Source organism: Sceloporus occidentalis, unplaced genomic scaffold (genome assembly GCF_023333645.1).
Source record: "Sceloporus occidentalis isolate IW3139 unplaced genomic scaffold, rSceOcc1.0.p SCAF_2, whole genome shotgun sequence".
Classification (NCBI taxonomy): Eukaryota; Metazoa; Chordata; class Lepidosauria; order Squamata; family Phrynosomatidae; genus Sceloporus; species Sceloporus occidentalis.
In genome coordinates this window covers 181,038,206-181,064,118 of record NW_028316982.1, presented here as the reverse complement: position 1 = coordinate 181,064,118, position 25,913 = coordinate 181,038,206, and the positions used below count along the sequence as shown (strand labels likewise).

General features: G+C 41.3%; 1 protein-coding gene across 8 annotated transcripts in view; it reads right to left on the bottom strand.

The window, feature by feature from the left end:
* Positions 1-17,625: 17,625 nt before the first annotated feature.
* The window catches only part of FRMPD4 (FERM and PDZ domain containing 4), a 370,005-nt gene continuing 361,717 nt past the window's right edge, over positions 17,626-25,913 (bottom strand). For all 8 annotated transcript variants that reach the window (XM_089511611.1, XM_089511613.1, XM_089511615.1 and 5 more), the window contains 4 exons: positions 24,581-24,722; positions 23,106-24,167; positions 21,518-22,804; positions 17,626-19,440 (listed from right to left, as the gene is read on the bottom strand). In XM_089511611.1, the coding sequence (XP_089367737.1) occupies positions 18,110-19,440; positions 21,518-22,804; positions 23,106-24,167; positions 24,581-24,722 (3,822 nt within the window). In that variant the 3' untranslated portion in view covers positions 17,626-18,109. The remainder of the gene's footprint in view (positions 19,441-21,517; positions 22,805-23,105; positions 24,168-24,580; positions 24,723-25,913) is intronic.

Below are 25,913 nucleotides of genomic sequence, written 5' to 3'. Positions count from 1 at the left end.
CTCTTGCTCCATTTTGCAAGACTTGGGCGGGTTACAGACCGCCCTGCACCCACCCCTTTCCCCACTGTATCGGGGCCTCAGCTGCCAGACCGGCAGCCTCTGAGGCCCCAATCTGCTGCTTTGTAGGCCACGGGGAAGCGGCAAAAGGCCACTTCCCTGCGGCCTGGAAAGGGGTGTCCTTGGGGCTTGAAGCCCCAAGGACACCCGGCGACGGTGGGGAGGAGGAGAAAGGGGCCACTTGGCCCCTTTCTCCTCTGTGTCGCTGGGCGCAGCCATGTAAAGGCTGCGCCAGGCGACGCAAACCCCAGAAGGAGCTCCGTTTCGGAGCTCCTTCTTATGCCGCGGAAAGGGCACTCTAGGCGCCCTCGTGTGGCGCAAAGACGTCACATCCACGCCGCCTTGTTTGGAGGCAGCACGGTCGTGATGTCGTAACGGTGGCGGTCGTGTGGAACGGCCGTCGCCATTTTGTACGGACTCAGCCCGTGCTAGGGTTAGGGGTGTCTGGAAGAGACGCCCCTTTCTAACCCTAGCACTGACTGAGTCCATCCTAGGGTGCCCATCTGTAACGGGCCTTGGATTCCTATGGGAAAACCTCCCTATTTAAATCCACTTGCTTCGTTTTCTGGTCTGTTTTGCAAGCCCTGGCATCCCATGGAAAAACATCCCCATTTAAATCCACTTTCTTCTCTCTTGCTCTATTTTGCAAGACCTGGATTTCCATGGAAAAACCTCCCCATTTAAATCCACTTGCTTCTTTCTCTGATCCATTTTGCAAGACCTGGATTCCCATGGGAAAACCTCTCCATTTAAATTGACTTGCTTCTCTCTCTGGTCCCTTTTACAAAACCTTGCTTCCTATCAAAAAACTCTCCACTTAAAATCATCTCTCCAGTCCATTTTGCAAGACCTTGCTTCCTATGAAAACAATTCTCCATTTCAGTCCACTTGCTTCCTTTCTCAATCCGATGTTAAAGCCTATCCTCCAGCACCTGGGAATTGGTTGGGAGAGGTCCAAAGAAAAAGGAGGGACAGAAATGGTATTTTCCCCTTTCCATCCTTCCTTATAGCCTCCTAAGTTTTACCCTCGACTTGACCACAGTTCATATCAAACCCCAGGATTTTGACCCTGAAACCTTTCCTTGACTTATACATGAGGTCGACTTGTACACAAGTATATACGGTAAATTATCCCTTTCTTTTGACTATTGTGCTGAATTTAAGGGGGGGGGGCTTTCACAGTCTGCATTGTGGCCTCAGGAACCCCACTGTTTGCTGTCCTTTTCACCTCAGAGGACATTAGTGCACGAACGTGAAGCTTCTCTATGGCCCCACTCTACTCCGCTGAGATGTATGGGACCCCTTAAAACTACCTTAATCCCAAAAACAACTCGCTGCCACCACCCAATGATTTAACTTGTCACACCCCAGCAATGCATTTGGACATTGCTCGGGCCTTCTACTGGTAACCAGCAATAAGAACAAACACTAGCTGAGCAAAAAAATGAATGAATGAAGAAAGAGGCAGAGTACTGAAGAAAAAGGTTTATTATGAAGTAAAGAACATTAAAGACACGGAGGATGACTGGTCCTCCAGGCACAGCCTTAAAGGGTAAGTTACAAATGATAATCGTGTCAGCCAAACATACCTAAACCTGAATCCCTGACATTGATCACGCAAATGCAATGCAAAAGCACACTCATGCAGTAATATCCATAGAAACAAACACACACTGAACTCTAGGGGCAAGTCTTGTCTGCTTCTGGAAAAAATAACTTTGGAAGGATCCAGCCTGCCTTCCTCTTTGCAGTGAGGACAGGCTGCCCAGTAGAAGGGGAACAGCAAACATGGTGCTACTCAACTCAATGGGTTTCTTCATGCTCAAAATGGAGGACATTTTGGACAAAAGGTTGAAATGTAGGCCATGTCCTGGTAAAGGAGGACATCTGGTCACCTTGAATAATATACAAAATCCACAAAACAGTGATACCTTTATTCAGCAAACCAAAATGCACAAAATACATCATGCAACCTTTCAGTTGAATTTTGAAAGTTTGCATCGTGTATTTTGTGTATTTTGTTTGGTCGAACAAAGGTATCCTTGTTTTGTGCCATGGCTCAGTGCTATGGAATTCTGAGACTTGTAGTTTTGTGAGACATTTAGCCTTCTCTGTCAGAGAGCTCTAGTGCCACAACAAGCTACATACATATCCCAGAACTCCATAGAATGGAGCCAGGACAGTTAAAGTGGTGTCAACCTGCGTTAATTCTGCAGTGCAGATGCAGCCTTAGTGAGAGCGAGACAGTCCAGTCCTAGATATGCTCAGAAATAATACACATCACCAAATTTCAGAGGTTTTGATTTCTGGGTATGGTTTAGAGCTGCCACTCATGGGTCATAAAAAGGAGGAAGGGAGGGAAAGTGAGGGGGAGGAAGGAAGAAGCACCTTTAACCCTGCTGCTTCTTTGAAATTTCTCTCATCTCATGATAGCTTTTGGTCTCCCAAGTGGCATTCAGCTCCAGTTTCATCACTTAGAGCTTCTGGGAGCTGAAGTCCAAAACATCTGGAAGGACCAAAGGCTGAGAAGCATGTCCAGTTGGGGATTCTGAGAGGTGCAGTCTTTAAAAAAAGTGGCTTTTCCAATCCCTGTCTGAGGAGTTTATCACACGGGATAAATTTCTCTTAATTTCGAATGAAAAGAAAGTGGGGCCAGAACGCATTCACGTGAATTCGCTAGTTCAGCGAATTTATGTGAATGTGAATTGCATTCAAACTGGCTTCCCATTGCCCAAAAATAGCATGCCGTTGCCTGGATTTGCGTGTGGCAGTCTATCACGCAATAACGTTAAACCCCATCCATGATTGCGTTCAGATTGCCATTGGATTATACTTCCAATTTCCCTTGTCTGATAAACTCCTGAAAGATTGTGCTAAGTATATATGCAATGGGCTCTTAGTATCCACTGGGATTTGCTTCCAGGAACCTCCATGGATACCAAAATCTATGAATGCTCAACTCCCATTATATACAATGGCATAATAAAATGATGTGCATTATATAAAATCGCAAAATCAAGATTTGGTTTTTGGAATTTATATCTTTTAAAAATATTTTCAAACCACAGAGAATCCATGGAAAAGAATCTGAGGAGACACGGGCCAACTGTAGTAGGAAATCTTTCATAAGGGCTAATATGGCTCGCAGTGGCAAACTTTCAAATTGATGGAATGGGATCTATGGTTGGCAGCACTTCAGTGCCCCATGGCCACAATTAGCCCTCTGTACCAATTTCACCTTAGAGTTTGCAACTTTTGGAGGCAATGAACACAAACTCAACACAGCTGATACCAACTGGTGAGACCACTTTCTGGTCCTAGCTGGGCAGAAGTGGCTGGCAGAACCCAGCAGGCACAAGTGGCATCGCAGGTGTGGTACAAATCCTATCCTTGCCTTTTCCCATGTTTTAATGGATTGGAGGAGCTTTATCTACAGAAAACTCTTCTCTAAAGAGTGTGTAATCCTCCATGGAGGAAACAAGGGGAGGAGAAGCAAGCACAGCTACAGCACTCCTCTCCTTAGCGATTTAGCTTAACCAGTTCTTGAATGCCCAGATTGGACTAGTAGCGGCCCTGGGAAGGAATGTGCGTAACATGACCAGATATCATAACTGCAAAAGAGGACAAGGCACTTCAAAATATAGGACATGCAAGAAAAATGTGGGACATTACAAAAGAAAAACTAAAAACACTAATGAAAATATTTATTTGCAGCTATTCCATATAGTGTATTTTATTATGTACTCAACCATATTTTTCCTGATGAACTTATCTTAGAACATAGTTCTTTATAAGCAACAACCCTTTGGCCATTGTGCTGAAATGAAGGGGAAAAAACTTACAAGATTTGTATTGTGCTGCTTAGCCATGTTCAAAATGAGAGTACATTTTTTAATTCCTCCTGCACATAAGGTTCAGATGTAGGACATGTTCTGGAAAAGGAGGATGCATGGTCACCCTGAGTGTGGATCAATCCTCAATGAATTCACTTCTGGGAGAGAGGAAAATTGCCAGAGCCAGTTTGTTGGAACAAATCAATGCATTTTCAGACTCTCCTTAAGAACCTGGTTGTGGCAACTGTCAGGGTTTTGTTTTTTGTTTGAGTTAATCTAGAGTGTACAATTGAAAAACTGATAAAGTGCAGTTGCAAAAATGGAAGAGAAACTGGAGACTTCACAATCTTTCATTGAAGCCCTAGTGAAGTCTCACAAAACTAATCTATGGTACCAGGGAGAAGTGAGTGAGAAACCCTTGACTGGAGTCTAAACAGGACTGCAGTAGTTTTAAGTGATTGCCTGAGTTGTTCTTGGTGAAAATGGTAGTAGCCCACTTTTGGGGAGGTATCAGTTTTATATGTGTGGCACCCCAGATTTGATGAGGCAATCATGGACATGAGCAATTAATTTTAAAGGGAATTGAGCAAATGTAAGAATCGTAAGGCTATCAACAGTGGGTCCTGGTAGGGTTTTGTTCCAGGACCTCCTATGAATACCAAAGCCCATGGATTCTCAAATCCCATTAAATTGTTGTTCATTTATAATATAGAACATGTCAGCAGCCAGCACTTCTCAGCTGTTATGCCTGGCCTTGAATCTAGCAGAAATAAGTCTGACTGTTTTAAGAGTACAGTCTTCTACGACCATCTAGAGTTGTAGCTTTATACTTGACATCACTATGGGTTCTTTGTATTGAATGCTTTTATCAGTTGCATACGTATATTCATTTTGGTTTTGTGACCTCAGTCGTCCAGCTTTTCTTCTCCTTTATGAATGTTCCTGTTGTTTGTTTACTGATTCATTAGGATTTGCTCAAATTCATTTCCAAAAGCCTTGTGAAACACATCACAGAGACTTCAAGGACTTTTTAAAAATTGAGTATGCTTGGATACTATTTTCTCAGATGGATTTTGATCATCACATAAGTTCATAGAAACATATCATTTCTTAGTCATATTTCAATGCAATATTTTATTCTTTATGAACAAGGGAGAATGAGTGCAATGTTGAAAAAAATACCTCTGAGTTTGATAGGTCAGAGTTAATTTTGTTTATTCATTCCACTTCCATTGTATCCAAACAATGCATAACCAGGTAGGAATTGGCTTTTACGTGGAAAGCTTTAAACAAGTTATTTGCAGTACAAGTGTGGAACTGCTCAATATTGTTAGGCAACACACAGAGTTCCTTTATACCAGATCAACTATTTGTCCACAGACTCAAGCTTTCTACTCTGACTAGCAGAAGTCTTCATATTTTCAAACAGAGGTTTTTACTTTGTTGTTGCGTGTCTTCAAGTCATTTCTGATTCATGGTTACCGTAAGGTGAACCTATCACTGGAAATATCCCAAGGTCACCCTGTAAATTTCCATGGCCAAGTTGGGATTTGAACCCTTGTCTCCCAGAGACAGGGTCCTAGTCTAACACTCAGACCACTACAGCATGCTGCCTTTTTTTTTTTTTACTATCGCCTGCTATTGATCCTTTTTATTTGAAAGTGCTGGGGACTGAATCTTTTTTCATGCAAATCATGGACATGTGTTCCTCTATATTTTACATTACCCTGAAACCTTTAATGAATTCAACATTAATTTCAAGCTCCATTTTTTGTTCTGTCTCAAACCACGATTGATTTTCATAGCTGTTGTGTGATTTGAAGTCATTTCTGACTTTTGGTGGCTTTAAGGCCACTCTATCATGGAGTTTCCTTGGCAAGTTTCTCCAGAGGGGTTTTTGCCTTTGCCATGTTCTGAGACTGAGAGAATGTGACTTGCTCAAGGTCATCCAGTGGGTTTCTATGGCTGAGCTGGAATTTGAATCCTTGTCTCCAGAGTTATAGTCCAACACTCAAACCCACCATGCTGGCTCTCATATGTCTCATTCTTAGTGCTCTGAAAAAGGTTGTTACCATCATTAATGAAGTATCACTGCTTGTCTTGCTGTAATTTTGCAGAACAAGCGACTAGATGCACTTTGATGCTTAGTGCCTCATATAAAAGGGAACAAAATGGACAGTTAGATTCATGCATGTCAGGAATCTGATGCCCTATACTTGACTTATCTTTCTTACTACTTGTTCAATGTCAGCGTGGAGTCTTATGCTTCTCATGTGAATTTAGTTCTACAGTTTCAAAATGTACATTGTAAAAGAGAACCTCGTGCTTATAAACTAATTCATGGATGAATTCACTTAAGATTTCAGTAACCGGGTTTGGGAATATCTCTACTCTAACAGATTTAGAATTGGTGAATTTAATAAGAAGCAAACCTTTGAGTAATGCCCCCCCACCACCAGATTTTATTAAAAGATAAAAATGTCAGTGTTCTTCAGTTATCTCCCCATCATGCTGCTGCCATCTTCTACATGTCTTAAGCTTTTGTTTATTTTAAAAAAATGTTCCTGCAAGGACTGGTTTGGAAACTAGTGCTGGTTAAAGACTTACTGAAAGCCATTTTGTCCCAATATTGGATGAAAAGAGTTCTAGAGTTTCTTGTGAAATTTTGGGTTGTGCAACTTTCACCCCAGAAAAGTTCCAAAATATCTCAGTTTCTCCTAATTCTTCCCGCTGTGTCCATTGGGAAACAGGTGAACCTGCTTTGCAACAGCATATGACAAAGTAGTATCAGCTCTTTCCCATCCCTCCCTTGGAGTCACCAGGTTGAAATTGCTCCATAGGAGCAGATAACGAACCAACTATCATGAAGCAGGGTTTGAAAGGAGAGCTTTTATCAAGGGTAAAGAACAGTCACATGCCAGTGTGTCTCTCTTGTCAGGTTCTCTCAGGGGGGGACCGCACATGGCCATGCACAAATAATTCAGATGTGGAGCTGGTCTTATAAACTGCACAGGGAAAATAGTGGCACAGAGAGATGGCATGATGGTGCTAGTGATGCATTGTATGCACCCAGATGGATCTATTTATATTAGCTGTTTCGACAGCATAACCCATTCATTTAATGAGTACTTCAACACTGACATAAAAGTTTCACTGAATTCTGAGTATAACAAATTGCCATACATCATGCCAAGCATGCTTAGGATTAGTTATTTAGGGCAAATTCCTCTTTTAAAAAAAAGTCTGTTTCACTAAATCCAGTGAAATGTACAGCTGAGCAAACATGACATCAAACTTCATTCCTCACACACTGGCCAGCTAGAAAATGATATTGTTTCAACATTTTGGCCTTAGATCTCCTAATGGGATAATTGATGCACGTGGATATTTCCCCATAATGGCTTCTGCTGCTCTGAGTTTTCAAATCTAATGGATATTTTAAGGTCATGGATCAGACGTGTATTGTTTTGGACTTCTCCTGAGGTGGTTAGTTTTCTCCTGAACCTGATAGAACAGAGCCTGGATCTTACCAAAGCTTTGTTCAGGCACAGACATTAGAAAGGCAGACAGTCTAGCACTAAAATATATTTCCTGTAGAATGCTTCTAGGGGCGTGTCTACACTGTAGAAATCATGCAGTTTGATACCACTTTAATTGTCACAGCTCCATCTTACAGAGAATCCTGAGATTTGTAGTTTCTTGTGGTAACAAAACTCTCTGACAGAGAAGGCTAAAGACTTTGCAAAACTACAAATCTCAGAATTCCACAGCATTGAGCCATGGCAGTTAAAGTAGTCTCAAACTGCATTAACTCTGCAGTGTAAATGCATCCTATGACAGAGGGGAAGAAGAATGTGGGGCACAAGGGAATGATAGATTTTGTTTTTGTTGTGTGCCTTCATGTTGTTTCTAATTTATGGTGAACCTATCATGGGGTTATTATGGTGAACCTATCATGCTGAAACCACTACACCACACTGGCTCTCTGACTGATAAATGCACCTGTCTGATACACCTGCTAATTATAAGCCATATTTTACTAAAGGTACTCTGATCAATAGAAAAGCAATTCTGACTTTGAAAGTTACTTCTTTTCTAACAATAACTCAGCTCATTGTTTTAAAGTTTTACTTTGGTTTTCTGGAATCATAACCCCTTAGATCCTGCATCTGTTGTTCTGAAACTCTTGTGGTTCTAGGTTGGGGCTCTCTCTGTAATGCGGGCCACATTTTAAAAAATGCCTCCCAAATACATGGGAGGTCTGGAAACCATGTCCTATGAGGAACGACTTAGGGAGCTGGGGATGTTTAGCCAGGAGAAGAGAAGGTTAAGAGGTGAAATGATAGCCCTGTTTAAATATTTGAAGGGATGTCATACCGAGGAGGGAGCAAGCTTGTTTTCTGCTGCTCAAGAGACTAGAACGTGGAGCAATGGATGCAAGCTCCAGGAAAAGAGATTCCACCTCAACATTAGGAAGAATTTCCTGACAGTAAGGGCTGTCCGACAGTGGAACTCACTCCCTCGGAGTGTAGTGGAGTCTCCCTCCTTGGAGGTCTTCAAACAAAGGCTGGATGGCCATCTGTTGGGGATGCTTTGATTGGGATTTCCTGCATAGCAGGGGGTTGGACTGGATGGTCCTTGCAGTCTCTTCCAACTCTATTATTCTATGATTCTATATGATTCTTTGACATGACAAGGGAGGGGGAGAGGGAAAGGAGAAGCAAATCATCTCTTCCCGTTCTTAGGACTCTTGTTTCCACATAAAGCACTGCACTATTTATTTGAGCCTTGGGCTGTGTTTTCAGCTGCTCTCTCAACTAACACATTGCAAGTAATGTTATCCAGGGGCACAGCCATGGGCATTTACTAGCTTGATAGGGAGGAAGGCAACTAGACAGCCCTGCTGCATTTCTTAAGCCAGGAGAAGAGAAATAAGGTTGCTTCACCAGATCTCAGCATTATTGCTGCTCTGAAAGAGGCCTACTTTTCTTCCCTTTGCTGCAAAAGTGCAGCTGGGGTGGGTGCTGCCTTATCAATTCCCTTTCCTCACCAGGAAATAGCCGTAGAAGTGATCCCAGGCTTGACAAGAACTGTTTGGGCACTGCACAAGGAAGTTGCCATTGCCTCCTTGCCCAAAACCAAGAAAAGAGACACACATGTGTATATGTTACCAGTAGGATTCTATACAATTAATGTCCATTTATTTCTTACAAAATTTAGTTGGTTCATTTCCAGGCATTTATATACATTTTAGTGGTTAATATTTTGTAAAGAAAAACTAATGAAAAAGTAGCATATTAACTAATGTGTTATGCATAAAGTTATGCTAATGTATTTGGTTTTTAATATAATGTTATAAGCTCTGTTCATCCTGCACACTCAAAAATATGAGTCTTATGAGTGATATTCACCTCACCTAAGGTCACACCAAAAGTCCTCCTAGTTTGATCATCCTACTTCTCACAAAGGCCAACCTGGTGCCTCTGGACTTCAAAGAAGCATTTTACTGTCATTCTCCAACAAGAAGATACAATGACCCTAGAATCATGATTGTCCGTTTTTAACTAACATTGTTGCTAATAGTTGTTGATGGCCTTATGATTAAGTGTGCTTAATTCTCATTTAAAAACCATCTGTTGATGTCCATGATTGCCACCATCTTGTGGAATTTCATAAACAATGTTTTGTGTTTGTGCAGAAATTCTGTTCTGAAATTGATGCTGATCAGTTTCTACAAAGGAAGACAACAAACTGTAATACTGTGAGAACAACTTTGTCCATACCCTCATTTCATTTTATCTTGTCCTCCCTGATCATATCACCTCCCACCAAAAGCACCCGACAAGTCCTAATCGTTTTTGTTGTGCTTTTCTGCATTTTTTTGTCAGCTCCACAATACGTTTTCAACAAGTAGGCCCATCATAACCAAACCATAACCAAACAAGAGCATTGCAGTAATGAATTCTTTACTGTCTATGCTTTTCCGTCACCAATGAGTAATCACAGCATTCCTTTTTTTATATGAAATACGGTAACCTCTACTTCAAAATGTAAAATGTTCAATCATATATGAGCCTCAGCATTTTAAAATGAATGCAATGATGTTTAATATACAGAACTGTGTATAATCCATGGTGAAAAAATCCACAGCCTAGGCACTCTTGCATTTCATTAACACACACATACCTTTCTATATATAAATACATTCACAAAATGGCTATGCACTATCCTGAAGATTTCAGCATGATCAGTCAACGCAAACCTCCAGGTAATTGAATTCTTACGTTTTTCATTTCATGCTTTGTGCTACATGCTATTACTTTCAAACACTTTGCTGTAAGCACATTAAATTCTCCTCCTGTTTTGAAATAATAGCAAAACAACAAGGAAAGAGTCAGGCAATATCCAAATTTCTTAGCAACCATACATTAACAAAGAGTCTTTTTTGTTTACTCTCAAGAGAACTGAGGTGAGGAAGACAAAAATTTGTCTTTTAAATAAAACTGCTGAATTTTTCATTCACTTTTGGGTCCTCCTGTTTGTCTTTCTAAAATATTTGCAATAGAGGAAGTATTGATTTAGCTTTTGTCTAAATGTTTAGCTAGACATTATAAATGACTAGAAAAATAAGCTCTTGTGCAGATGCTTATGTCTGACAGGAGGTACATTTTTTTCAAATGAAAATGGTGCGTGTATGTGTGTAATTATTCTTTGTAAAAGAACTGAAGCTTGAATATGAATTAATGTTTTACAACAAAGCTACAGCATCAAGTTCAAATGATTTTAGTTTAATATATTTTGAGTAGTGAATTAAAAAAAAACATGCCGTTTGAATTGTCTCTTTGGCTATTTTTCCTGTCAAGGGGATACAGTTTCTAAAGGTGCTGAAAGTAGAGCTTTTGCATAACTATGGACTACCTTCATTGCAATCTATCAGGCTCATTTTAAGGAAAGCATTTGAAGGGCTATGGACTCACATATCCTGTTCCAAAGATTTAATGGACTCCCAAACATGTTATGATGATAAACACAAATGGAGGCCAACAGTGCTGGGAACAGAAACATTCCACCAATATAGTACAAAAAAGGGAAAATTGCAGGGCAGGCATCAGTCTTTCATATACAGAAAAGGGAGGCAAAATCCACCAGAAAATCACACGAAGAAAATCACTTTTGAAGATTTTGGAAACAGAACATTTCCACCCATAAGTGTGCTTTTCCAGATCAGTGGAGGGACTGAAAGATCTGTTGTTCGATGGCAGGCCATGGTCTTATGTTGTTACTGTTATTATTTAATTTGTACTCCATCTTTTCCTCAATATTGGGACTCAAGGTATCTTACAAAAGTCAAAATAAATACAGATAAAAACATTTACAAAAAGGTAAGCAAAAACATGTAAAAAGTTACTTTTAAAATGCAATTACATTATCCGTAGAATTAAAGCCCTTGAGAACAAATCCATTAAAAGACAAAAGGTCTTTTAGCAAACCAGCACACCAGTTTCATATTGATCTTTTTTCAGTTACACAATTGTAACAAAATACAAAAAGGTCTGTTTGTTTTCTTCCTTCCTACCAATCCCCGACAGAAAGTCTGTTGGCTGCGATTACCTTTTTCTGATTTCTGTAAGCAACTCTTAGAACCTTTTGGGTGCAGAGTGGGATAAATATGTACCTGAATGAACAATAGAACAACAATAACAACACTGAAGCAGCTGTTAACATCTTTTTGCTAAAAGTTACCATTGCTTGGAAGCAATGTACCCCAGGTTTTTCACTTACCTTTTCCCCCTAGATGCTGTGATTATCTTAGACTTTCATTAGCTATCACAGTCTAACAGTAATAATGCTGATGCTGACTACTGCTACTTGTCTTCTATAGGTGTCATTTAACATTGCCTTTGACAGCTACGTTTACTAGGCTGCTGAAGGAAATAGGGCTTTATCCTTTGCTAAACAGTTGATGTGGCAACTAAAGTAGACAGCCCTGATTCCAGCTATAACTTCAGCCCACTGAAATGAGTGTTGTATTTTCCTGCAACTTCCTTCTACTTTCATCATAATGTAACTTGGGTGTATCTGCATTACACAGCTGTATCAGTTTCATACCACAGTAACTGTTATGGCTCCATTCTACAGAATCTTGGGATTTGTACTTTGATGAGCTCTAGTACCTGTCTACAGAACACAAAGTTCTTCACCAAATCATAAACTCCAGAATTTGACAGAATGGGACAAAGACAGTTAAAGTGGTAGCAAACTGCACTTACCTTATATCTTCACAGGTTCAATTACCAAACTCTGTAGATGCCCGATGTTAGGGAACAAAGTTAGGTTAGGAATGGATCAATAGCGTGCTCAAGGGCAACTTGATTTTCCATAGCTTACAGCAGGGGTGCCCAACTTGGAAGGAGGTAGGGTCCGAAAGTAAGATCGGCTAAGGTTCTTTGGGCTGCCAACAGTTTTAGGTGAAATGTAGGACATTTGAGTGAAATGTAGGATATTAAAAAATGGAGGACATAACCAAATAAAAGCTGGAAGCAAAATGCAAAACTTCTTAGCCATGCTCAAAATAGAGGACATTGTGGAATCCCTCTTCCTGGACAGGAAGGCTAAGATGGGGGACATGTCTGGGAAAAGGAGGGAAAGTCTAATCACCCTACTGGGGGGCAAATCATCCCCTCCCTCCCTTCCGACTTCTTTCCCTGCTTCCTTTTTCCCTCCCTCCCTCCCTCCCTCTTTCCATCCTCCCGCCTTTCCTTCCTTTATTATTTCCTTGTTTCTTTCTTTTTTCTTTCTTTCTTCCCTCCCTCCCTCCCATCATTTCCTTGCTTCTTTCTTTCCTCCCTTCCTGCTTTCTTCCTTTCCCTCCCTCCCTCCCTTCTTTCCTTCTCCATTTCTTCGCTTCCTTCCTTCCTCCTTTCTTTCTTTCCCGCTTTCTTTCTTCCCTTCCAGAGTACAAGGGGGAGGATGAGGGAAAGAGGCAAGGACACCTGCCCGTCGTGTTGTCTTCCTCCTCTGCCGAGTTGTTCACCTTTAAGCACCCTTGGGGTTTTGCCAGGCAGTCAGCCCTGCCACTTGAAGGTGAATGACCCGACAGAGGAGGAGGAAGACAACGTAGTGGGCAGGTGTCCGTGTCACTTTCCCTGATCCTCTTTTGTCTCTTTCCTCCATTGCTGGGCGGGCAGCCTTGTGAGGAGGAGAAGGACAGGAGAAAGAGAGGAGGACGCCCGACCACCACATTGTCCTCCTCCTCCTCTGCCGAGTTGTTCGCTTTTGAGTGGCCCAGGCAGGCATCCTTGCCACTCAAAGGCAAAACCCCCAGGCCACTCAAAAGTGAACGACTCGGCAGAGGAGGAGGAGGACAACGTGGTGGTCGGGCATCCTCCTCTCTTTCTCCCACCCCCCCCCCCTCACTCACCAGAAGAAGGGCCCAAGGCTCTCTCATGATCTCTAGCTCTCTTGCTGTCTGCTCTCTCGCTTTCTCTCTGCCCCCCCCCCCCGCTCTCTCCGCTGCTTGCCTGCAAAAAACTGCTCCCTTGGAGCCTGCCTGGCCAATGGGGTGAGAGGAGCTGTAAGCCTGCCCCCAGCAAAAGCTCCCCTGGGAAGCAGAGGCAAACTCTGGGGGAAGAGTCCATTGCTCCCCTCCTCCAAAGCCCTGTGACATCAGGTGAGGACTCTGGGAGCCAGGACACCCCTCTCCTCCTGACAATGGGGCCCCAGGCCTCCAGAAATCCTTTGGTGGGCCGTATCTGGCTCCTGGGCTGGATCTTGTGCAGCCCTGGTTTACTGATACTCAAACTTCCTCATAAGTAGTCAGGCTCTATTAATGTTACAGTGGGCCCACTGCACCAGTGGGCTAGCAATCGAGAGATTCAACCACCTTCAGATCGCCATGTCCCATATTATCCAGTGGTGGTACATGGCTACATCCACAGATGAGAAGGATCCAGTGTGTAAGCATTTTAATGCCCACTCAATGTTATGCCTCACCTAGAAGACTCAGACTTAGATAGTGAGGCAAAGAGTCAAGGCAGAGGGCCAAGACAAGGCCGTTTCTGAACAGCAAGACACAGAGCTAACAGCACCTACTGTGGCAGAAAGGGAGGAAAAGGAAAGGTGCTTTTAGATCTCCCTTTTGGATTTATTGCTTGGTTGTGTTTGATTCAGACTGGTCTGACTATGCTGCTACATCATCCTTGTCGGTGAGCCACACACCCCTAAGGGATTATCCTGTGTTGTCTTACCTCCTGTACTCTCTCTCAGGGTGCTGGACTCATGTTGGCACTAAAACAGGACACTCAGTTGGCACTAAAACAGGACACTCAGGCATTGTCTTTGGCCTGATCCAGGGGCACGGCATTCAGATGATGCACACCCCTGGATCAGGAGAAAGTTGCGCTGTGGCCACCTAAGGTGGTCCAAACCCAGCCACAAAAGGAGCATAAAAAGCCCTCCTTGCCAGCTCCATGTTACAGACTACAACAGCAGCCAGCCTAAGGACTGTGGTATCTGGTTGCCACGGTCCTGTGCCACTTGTGGCACACTTGCAAGTGGAGCAGCCAGAGGCCACTCCAAGTTACCTGTCTGCCTGAGGCCTGTGTTTCCTTGATCTTTTTAAAGGAAAGGCAAGATATAAATAAATAGCACAGGAATACAGCAATATAAAACCAGGCCAGGTCTTACCCATAAGCATCAATTGACCATTCATTAATTTTAACTTGAATATTGCTCAGCTATCTTTTATTTAATCATCATCTTTGTAATACATAATAGCTCATGATGTCATTTTACACAATACACTCATTGTTATGAACCACTATTCCATGGACACACAATACCCTTAGGGAATATCAGAAGATTACAAGGGACAGACTGTTCCACAAAGGGAAGAATCTCCAGGATCCTTTCCTATATCCTCTTGGACAGATATGTGGCTGTATATTTAGATTCAGAACATGGGTCTCAACAGCATGTCCACCTTCAAAGAAGCTGATGGAGATCCCTATTATTTTAAACCATACAGTTACCTCCTTTAGAAAGGCAGGGCCAACTGTAGCACAGAGCTTGCCTGCTGACACCAGGCTCACACTCTCTGCTGATACATTGTCTCTATTGCTGAAATAGAAAGGAAATCTCCATCAGCTAGGTTAGCCTTGAAAGTTATCCATAGTCTTGACTTAGTAGTGATCTTTGCTTAGAAAATGTGACCTGGACTGAGCAGATTACTGTAAATTACGTTTTCTTTGTTTTTACTACTCTGTGAGATTCAACAGAACAGGGTATTCCTTCCCATCCAACACACCAAAATTATAGGCTTTTTGGTTTAGCTGAAATAGCACTAGTTAGATACAAAGAATTTTGAAAAGACGAGTGTTTACAAGACTGAAAGCATTAAAGACCCTCACTTTTATTTCAAAGCAAGATTTTATAGTACCAAGTCTTCTAAATGCTGAGCATCATCAAGAAACTGCTTACTGTGTAACCTAAAGGAATAGTACATTTTCTGATTAAAAATCAATATATGGTTTCAGACAACTTTTGTTGACACAGTGTTTGTTGACTGAATCTGCCGGCTATTTACAAGTTCAGCTAGGTCAAAAAACAAAACAAAAAACAGCTTCAGCTGTTTTTGTGCAGCAGTGGGTCCTCTTCTAATGTTTTTACTAATGTTTGTCCACACAGCAGTAGCCAGCACTGTATGGGCAGAAAAGTGGCCACTTCAGTGTGGAAGAATCAACATGTAGAAGGCACATTTTTAAAATGATCCAGGTTTGTTCTGCTGAGGTAAAAAAATGTAAGGTAAACACAGAATGCAAGTATTCCATGGCTGACTATTTAATACTGTACTTCAAATCACAGAACTAGATTGCAATTCAAAAATTATCTAGTTCACTCCCCTGCCAATGCACAGAATTCACTGCTCCAGCATTGTTGATCTTGTTGAACCAGGAAAAAGATTGTGGCCATTGTCCAATTATTTTGTGCTTTGTTTAGTTATACTACATTCATCTGTTCAAATATAATTTGGAATCACTACCACCACATTCAGCTTCACAGGAAAGCTGACTTGCACACGTTTTGTTGTATAACTGCCTATTAAGAGTTCTGTGTTGCTCCAATTTGGAACATAATATACCAGAAATATGGGATCTAAATTAAGCATAAAATAATTCATTGTAGAAGAGGCCAGAAAAATTCTATAAAAGAAATCAAGGGTCTCTCTGGCCTCGTCTACATGGGTGTTTTACCCTGAGTTCTCCCCAGGCTTGCTGCATCCTGCTTATACAACACAACCCCTGAAGCAGGTCCAGACTCTTCATAATGCCCACACCAGATTCAGGGCTCCCCCCCGCCCCACAAACTGCATTTTAAAAATTCACTTTTTGTTGCAGGCTTTTGGGGATTTCAGTGGCAGCTGCCCTGTCACTTATGATCCCCATTCATTGCTTGGTGCCGCCACTGCGGGTGTGAGTCTCTCTGAGGTCAGAAGGCAGCTACCTAGCATCACTAGGGGAAGAGAGCAAGATAAGGAGCAAATTCAGTGGTAATTCAGGGCCAGAGTACACCAGGGACAGCCTGGAGTATTCTGGCAAGTGTAGTTGAGCCCTAAGATCAACCTGTCCAGGAGATGCTTTACAAACTTTGTGTAACTTTCTCTGTTCAACATTAACCACGATTTTGGGCTAATCATGCATGCTTCAAGAGGCAGGATTGGTTAAAGACTAAAGTGAAAAAGTAATGTGCGGTTTCTGGTGCAGAGCCAGACTTCCCTTTTATCTGAATGAGAGGATCTGTGGCCTGTAAAAAGTAGAGAGCAATTCCTCCTGCTCTGCCATACCTCTCTGGCCAGAGGTGTTTATCACACTAGTCAATTGCTGCAGGTCATTCTGTTTTAAAATCACTTTTCCTGTACTTGGAAATAGAGCAGAATGAGAAAGTGCTCTTTTGCACCATCAGTGTGCATTTGTGCTTTGGTAGTGTTCATTCCCATGTTTTCTTTCTTCCACATGTAATGACAATACTATTTACACCACCCTGGTTTCTCCTGCTTCATGATTGGTTTTAAAATGTAAACAAACACACCAGGAAGCTGCAATTGCACAATTAGGTAATGATGCTCTTATGGAACTACCCCAACCCCTTGTCCAGATTGGGAAGATGAACATAAACCATGTCACTCCCAAATGTCTTTAATGGATTATTTCATGTGTGTGAGAGAATTGTTTTTAAAATAAGCCAACATAGATACAGCATGGTAGAACACCAGGACAGCCATGTTGTAAAATAAGCTCCAAAGACAGGACTAATGCAGTTCAATTGTGGTTTAACAGTATCATGTGCTAAACTCCTCTGTATGGGACCCACAAAAAAGAGTCACAGGGGAACTGCTATACCTTTTTAAAAGATAGGCACCTGGTGGGGAGGTTGTTTCTCCTTCTTTTCCTCAAATTTTGGGTTTTTGGAGTTTCGTTTAGCTAAAGGATGTATTTGGATTTGAACTCCTTTTAATCTTACTGCTGTGTTAAAATATTTGTTATATTTTGTTAGAAATTTGTGTTACCCTTTGTGAGCTGCCTTGAAGAGCTTTTTTGGCAAAAAGACAGGAAAGAAATAGAGTAGCAGAACAGATGGATTAGGCAAGTGATATGAACAAAAGATTAATTTATTTTGTATGTATATATATATTTATATTTTATATATAATCTCTAATAAGTTATAATAGTCTCTGGGGTTTAAAATGTATTTTTGCTATTAAAATTATAATTCAAACATTAAATATTGTTATATACACAATTATTTCATTTCTTAGTTCTTCTAAGCATGAATTATATAGTTTCCAAGTATAAACCTGGAAAAGAAAAGAATGTAATTTCTGTTGCACTGCAGTCTTTAAAATCATACCCTTGTAGAGTTTTGACTATGAAAAAGTCAAATGTCCAAATGCTCTTGTACAGTCTCAATCTCTCTCTCTCTCTCTCTCTCTCTCTCTCACTTTCTCTCTCAAATAAAGAAAACAGAAGATAGAACTGGCCAGACATTTGTCAGTTTTATAGATTTCTTTAAAAGTCTCATTCCTATTTTATATAAAATAACAAAATATACACAGAGAGAGAGTTGTATTTGTTAACATTAGTTCGTAACACATACAAGTAAATAAAAGGTTTTCCTTTTTAAATGTATGGCTTTGCAAAGGTAAATTATGAAGTGACTTCTGTTTATTTATTTAAAAGCATTTTAAGAGAACGTGTTAGTGTGCTTACAATCGTGGCCATGGTAGTCGAATGACGAGCCAAGAGTTTAATGCTAGTGTCACTGGAGGACTTGCCAGACACTGCTTCTGCAGCCTTTAGAAGACAAATGTAGTTTATTAAAACCTCATCTATTTTAGCTACAATTTCCTCCTGCTGTGTTTCAGAGTTCATGATTTTAACTAAACGCATGCAGGCTTCTGTTAAGCAACAGAGTACTTGAAAGCTAGAAGTCATAGCTAGAAGCATTTCCTCAGGGCTTATTTCAGCCATGGCCATTTTCCTGCAGGCACTTCCCAACTGTCTTGATTCTACAGACAACAGTTGTTTGTACTGAGAAAGTTTAAGGTCATATGTTTCTGGATGATCCTCCCTCTTTCCTACACTGGATCGGACCAAACAGAGTAGCTCATTGGCATCCTTTTGTGCTGCAAGAAATCCGTCAGGCACTGTATAATTCTTCTCCTTCATTACACTGAGTCTTGCAATTCGTGCATCAAAAGACATCTCACTGAGATTCACATCGTCTTTCCCATCCTCCACTTGAAGTCTGCTCTTTTTGTATGGACTCTTTTCTCCACTTCCAGGGACCTCTATGTCTTCTGTTTCACATTCAGCAGATGAAGACTGAATAGAAAGTTCTGCTACAGTGTGCTGTGTTTCCAGATGATGGCGGCACGAGAGCTGGGTGTTGTCTCTATGTTCAAATTCATCTTCAGCATCTTCAGCATCTCCCGTCTTTAGGAAACAATAGCTAAAGGGACCGTGGCATTTCCAGTTGCTGGCATCTAGTTTTCTCAAGGGTAACGTTCTATACTGTTTGGGCTCCTTCTGTATCGTGTTCAAGATGGAAGATCTTTTACTGCTCATGCTGACATTCATAGAGCTTTGGGAATAACTTTTTGAGAGCACTTTGCCCAGAGGAAGTTTGACTTTCTTTTCAGATTTTGAGCCATCTGCTTCAGTGCTGTCTGTACATATCACACTGACTGTGGCTTTCTCCTTGTCAAGAAACATCTCAGTTCCTGTAGTGGCTGCAATGATGCTGCTGCTACGTCGTAAAATCTTTCTATTGTGTGTCATTCTGAGACTTCCTCCCATCATATCATATGGCCATAAACTAACTGTTACCCCACTTGATCGGTTGACTTTGGGAGCATCAAAAGAGTCTTTGTTTTGACTTGGCACCTTTGATTCAGAGTGAATGTGGGATGATAGCATGATGGACTCAGCACTGGGCTGTTTAGGAAAAGCTGAAGGCATGCCTCCTTGTCTTCCAGTCACAGGTTCTGTAAAAGCTACACTAGGGGTATAGAAGAACAGAGAGAGAAATTAAACATTTCAGAAAGCTCTGCAGTGTCTGAGCATTTCAGTCTTACAGCATTATTTTGAAAAAAGTCTCTAACATTATAAATACGTATTTTTATCCCATCATGCCCAGTTCATGTATCATCAATATATACGGTAGTCTTGGTGTTTCAGGAGATAGTCAGATTGTTAAACCAAACACTTGGAATCATCTATGTATGGGGCTTTTTTGTGCAAAGACTGACCTAAATGTATGTATGGACTGCAAATCATGTGAGTTCAGTACGAATAGATTCAGTAAGAAACCTGTCAGTTCTACTTTCTTTCACATTCCATTTTTTTCATCTAAAATCATTTCCATCTCAAACAAATGTGCAAATGTGAGTCTATTCCTCGAAAGCAAGAAGAAATGAAGCTTTCTACATGAAGCCAAATTTAACAAAAACAGCTATTCCTAACATGGAGAGGAATATATCTGTTAAAGATTAGGAATCTGTTAGGAAAAAAGGTTGCAATATTAATTCAGTCAAACAAGGACTGAATACACAGAGATTCAAAACCAGAGTTCTAACAGTTAAGCACTCAAAGACCAGTGCCTGGATTTTCCATCTAATTATTCTGGTTTGTCACATTTGGCTTGTTTTTAAATTCCAAGTTCTTTCCAAGTAGAATATGAATTTGGGAACAAAAGTCTTATCCCATCATTTTATTGTGCTGCAAAATGGAGAGTGGACCCATTCATTCAACATTTATTATTCTCATGAGACTGAGCAGGCCAGTTATTGATCTGTGTTGAATAGAGGCTGCTGAAATGGTGATGTGTACAATGACTGCCCTGGACCCTTCTTAGCAATTCTTACACATTACACGTAGTAGTAGGTTAAAACACAGCCTCCCTCTCTTCCATTTCACCAATGCTTTGCAGTAGTACAGAAGTTTGCAGAGAACAAAAGCATGCCTCACCCTAGCCTTCCTCAACTTACTGTTCTCCACGCGTATTGAACTATAGTTCCTACTATTTCCAGCCAACAAGGCATTGGTTGTGGGGCGGATGGGAGGGCTGCCATGAACCATATCTACTTTATGGCTGATTATACCACAAATGTTTTCTCTGTTTCAGTCAATTAACTGTACTATGAGTAAAATTAGGCCTACATTAATGCATTATTTAATTTCTACATGCACTGGAAAAGATACAAGCATGTGATTACATGCTTAACGCTTGTTTTTAAAAAGGCAAATTGCATACTGCAATCTTGAAGAACATGCTGCAGAACTCCAGCAAGACTGAAGGACAGAAATGAATCCCATTTGAGGAGAAAGGTGAGATATAAATCCAATACATAAATAAGTTCTAACATGCATAGGAAATAATGTTGTTATCAGATTGTTTTTTGGATGAGGTTATCATTACTCATTTAGACATCTAATGAGGGAGGACAAAACATTGGCGGGTTATAGACCGCCGCTTTGAGGCGGTCTGCCGCCGCCGCCGTTTGCTCCGTGCGGGAGCCGCAGCAGCCACATCGTGTGGCTCCCGCGCGGAGCAAAAAAGGAGCTCCAAAATGGAGCTCCTTCTTGCGGCACCTCTGTGACATCGCAAGGCGCCACTGGCGCATTCACAACGTCATAGGCGCTGCGACACGTCTGGACGCTATGCGTCCGATACGTAAACATGGCAGCCCCCATGTGGAAGGGGTGCGGAAGCACCGCCCCTTCCTAACCCTAATACGTATTCCATACGTATTTTTGGCGGTCTGTAACCCGCCATTATTTTTCTTGTTATGTTGTGGATAAAGGGATACAAAGATGATATCAAACATGCTGGATTTTTTTTGGGGGGGGGGGAATGGGAATCATATAGACTGCCTGTATGCCTCCACATTAACGTACACACAAAACCTACCCTCCCAAAATTTGGTGTTTGGTATCACAAAGCCTACACGTACACAGTCACACAATATCTATAGTCATTGCAACACTTAGGGTATTTCAGTTATTTGAATGGTTTTAGATGACACCCATTTTCTTTCTACACGTCAGACAAATGCTTTGGTGTTGCCATACCTGTAGTTTCTTTAATCTTGGGAATCCTGTGACATCCATCTCTCAAAGTGCCAAATAAAGGATCAGCAGCATTAACTGCAGAATGCATAACAGGCACGGTCATTCTGTGGCACACAGTTTCAGACTGCTGATGCAGATCTTTGTATGTTGCTCCATGGTTGGGAAGCATGGCAACTCTTTCATCTGCAGAGAGATAATTAATGCCTTTCCCTGTGGAGTCAGGCATCATGTGCTTTACATCAGAGGTACAAAGAGGAGATTCTACTGGAGTCCCACATGTGCTGCTGCTGCCTGTGCTGCATCCTGCATCTACTGAAGAGCACTGAGAACTTTGCAGGGAGAAATGGCCTTCACTTTGCAAGGATGACATGCGCTTAGCTAAGTGATACTCACATAATCTAGTCATACCCTGCTCTGTTTCTGGAAGCTTTGAGAGACGATGATCATCTACAGACAAATTGGCATCTTCAGAGTCATTTTGCTCTTTAGGTGAAGGGCGTGTAGTCACCTCAGAGACAAAATGTTCATCTGGCCCACGCCCCAAAATCCCACTATGGTCAACCTCAGGATGTGTTTCATCTTTACAGTCCATTTCTGTTTTCCCAAGACTAGAAACTCTGGAAACTGTCTTTCCATTCATCACTTCTGAATTGGGTTTCTCTACTGCTCCTTCATCTGAAGCAGCATACCACCTTTGGCCATCCCTGCGAAAGGCAGTTCTCTCCACATTGAAAGTGCTTATGCGTTGACTCTCCTTTGAAGAGAGAGTACTGGCTTTACCCTTTTGCTCATCAGTTTCTGTTTTTTTAACCCCCTGCTGTTTTTTCACAACTGTGCTTTCAGGAGTTACTTTCCCTTCCCCATCATTCAACTTATTTTTCCGTTTAGTAGTGCAAGAATATACTGCCGACCCCATGTGCAGCTTGCTAAAATACTCAGTAACAGATTTGGTTTCCATGGTTTCTGGTTCCATCTCCATGTTATCAGAATGAAGAATCTGCTTTGAAGGCACAACTTTTGACTGGAGCTCTGTAACTTGCTGATTAGCTGATGATTGTAAGGATTTCATTAGCAACCCTCCAGCCTGATTCTTGGAGACGGAGAATTCCGACTGTGGTTCCACATGGGGTTGGTAATTTTCATTAGTGGGCAAAAACAAACGCGTGGCATTTTCAGTCAGTTTCTGTGCTGTGGCCAATTCGGAACTTTCAGTCATTTCAGAAGAGTTAGTCTCATTGCCAGAATCTGATGATGATTCAGGGCTATAAGCTCTCATGATGGCTACACCTGTATGCCACAAAAATAAGATCCAGTTAATGAAACCTTGTCAGGCACTGCAATAATCTGATAAGAAAATGGGCTCTGTAAGCTTTAAAATGGTTCTAGAATACTGATTCACATATTGCATAGTTTCCAAGAAAGGCAACTTAATATAATGGTAGTTCTATCATATGGTATGTTTGATGATGGCAAAAATGACAATGATAATAATAATCATAACAAAATTATTCCAAAAAAGGCTAATGATGAAAATGGATGAAATGGTATGATGTATTTCAATGAATAAATGTAACAGTAGTGAAAGAACCTGAATTGTCATTTGTCTGTTGCTCCTCAGAAGCAGCCAAAGCCTCCAGTGCTTGGAGAGTAGAGACCACAGCATCATCTAGCCCCTTTTCACCTTTTCCTTCAGTATTAGTAGGGACAGCATCTATCAGTGACACTGGAATATCCCCACTCTCTAGGTTATTGGATTCTTCCTTGTCTTCTCTATACTGTAACACGTGATTCTGAGAATCTTCCTCATCAGAGCTATCTCTGAACCCAGGTGGAGGAGCAGCAATGGCCATGTTTAGAGAGTGCAAGAGGAAGTCATCTTCATTATCATCACCTTCTGGTGGTGGGAGGGATGTCAAATCTATGATGTCATCACTAGAACCTGAAAGGCTTAGAAGAGTAGGTCTATTGATTTCTCCCACCATAATGTCCTCCTCACAGCTTACTTCATCTTCATCCTCAGCATCATCTGTATTTTCTGCATAACAAATATCATGTAACAAAGGCTCTTCAATTCCTTCTGCAGCTCCAAATATTTTGCCATCATTTAAGCCTGCATACACAGAATTAGTAGCAAACTGAATGCTTTCAGCATCTGGGGACAACTCCAAGCCCTTAATGTCATTGGCATGGCTTATATAAAGAGCTCTTTGCTTATCTAATGCTTCTGGACTGTCATCCAATAGTCTTTCATAGCCAAGTGTTTGGGGGTTAATACCATCCAAACTGTGATCTCCAAATATAAAGGATACTTTTGCAGCTCTTGGAGACCCTTGTGTTTTCTTGTTCAATTCCAGTCCTCCTGAGTATGACAGTACAGATTGCTCACTCAAATTTCGGTTGTCTTCTGCCTCCATGGAGTCAGTTTGTTTGGCCAGCTGCTGATCAAGCCCACTAGAACCATAAACATTCTCTATGTATAGATGCCTGTGCTCTTTTGGACATAAGGTGCTATCAGAGGCATCTACAGTTTTCTGTTTTGAGTCTACAAACATGTGGGTTTCCTGTTCTCCCTCTGCTGGGAAGGTAGTAGTTTTTGCCACACAGTTCCACTCAGAGCCATGGAGATTATGCTTCCCCTTCATTTCAGTCCCTGAAACACATGGAGGAGGGAAGATGAAATCATTAATTCATTTATGTCATTTGAGATACTTCAGAATAAACCATGTTATTCCTACAACAAATTCTATAACCTTGAAATAAATTTCTGACCATTGTCTTTTCTTTGCTGTTCTTTCTTTCTCCCTTTATATCTAATGGAGAATTCACATAAAGAATTCCAATAGTGACATAGTAGGAATAACTCAGTAATCTAAACCATGTTAAACTGAACATCTGGCTCAGTAAATTGAGGTAGCATAGAGATAAATAAAGGAATTGATGTTAACCTGAAGCTATTTTCAAATTCATCTTTAAAACCATGATTTTGACCACAGACTGCTTAGACCTTGCTATTGGGACCCACCTGCTTAGAAACAGGACAATTGCACTTATATTCTCCATTACCTGCTTCACGGCCATTTCCACCATTTTTCTTGCTGGCCATGTTAAATATTGAACGTCTGGAATCAACTAGAAGTCTATAGTAACCAGCTGTTAAACAGGCAAGATTCATGGCATCTGATGATTCCATCAGTAAAGTGATTGGCTAAGCAAAAGAAAAGAAAAAAAAGTCATTTACAGGAAATCTTTGAGGGACTAAAATACACCAAAGCTAAAGCCTAAAATATTCAGGGAAAATATACTTCCAGCAAGCAACTCTTCTAAATGTAATTAAACTGATAGTATGATCCTAAGCATATTTATTAAGAAGCAAGTCACATTAGGTTCAACAGATTTTTCATTGATTTGAAAGACATATAGCGTAAATGATAGGTTTGTTTTTTTTAACATTCTCTGACTAACTTTTCTACAGAGAGTCTCAGACATTCAGACTACTACTGTCAAACATGGAGACTATGGCTTTTACTTGACACATGTTAAAACTTTATATTGCACTGTGCAATATAAATTTTCTTTCAGTAAAATAAATTTCAAATGGCATGGATGCCACAAAAGTGTAGCAGTGTTACTAGAGGGGTGGAAAGGACAGCATTGCAGCTCTAGCAAGCAGCTGATATGGATTTTAGGTTCTGTCATTTCAATATTATTTATTGGAATTTATCTGGAAGATAAAAACCACCACCATCCTGAGAAAATTTATTTGGAACAATCTCTCTCAAAGATCTAAATATATTCACGAGTAGAAAGAAAACAGAAGCTCAAGTGAGCAGACGTGTCACTAGCTATTGTGTCACCCAGTGGTGGAGGGCTGCCCTTCTCCCTCCCACTCACTCTGCCTCCTTCCTGGCCACCTAGCTGCCCACTGCCTGGCCAAACCCTGGGCAGGCAGCCCAATGATGGAGCTGCCAGGAAGGGCCTGTGTTTGACACTCCTGACCTGAAGGAGGAGGAGGGCCCAACCAGGTATCTCCCCTTCTCTGGGGTGGCACGCAGTGTGGTCCACATCCCCTGCACCACCTGGTGACACCCCTGCAAGTGAGTAGCTCATGCCATCTACTCCCAAAAATTATTATATGAATCAAGAGCATCAGAGATGCCAAATTACAGAGCTACAAATTCTGAGAAGAGGGTTTCTTTGTTGAGCTATGTTTTTGGACCTCTACTTGTCCCACACTACCAACACCATTTATGGGGATTCTACTCACTATCAAACATTGAGCACTTCTAAATGATCTCATGGTCTCTGTGTGGGAAACTTCATCTAATTAATCCCACCACTGGAAATCACATGTGAGGTACACTCTTAGTAAATAGGCTCCCACCACTTACAAGAACTT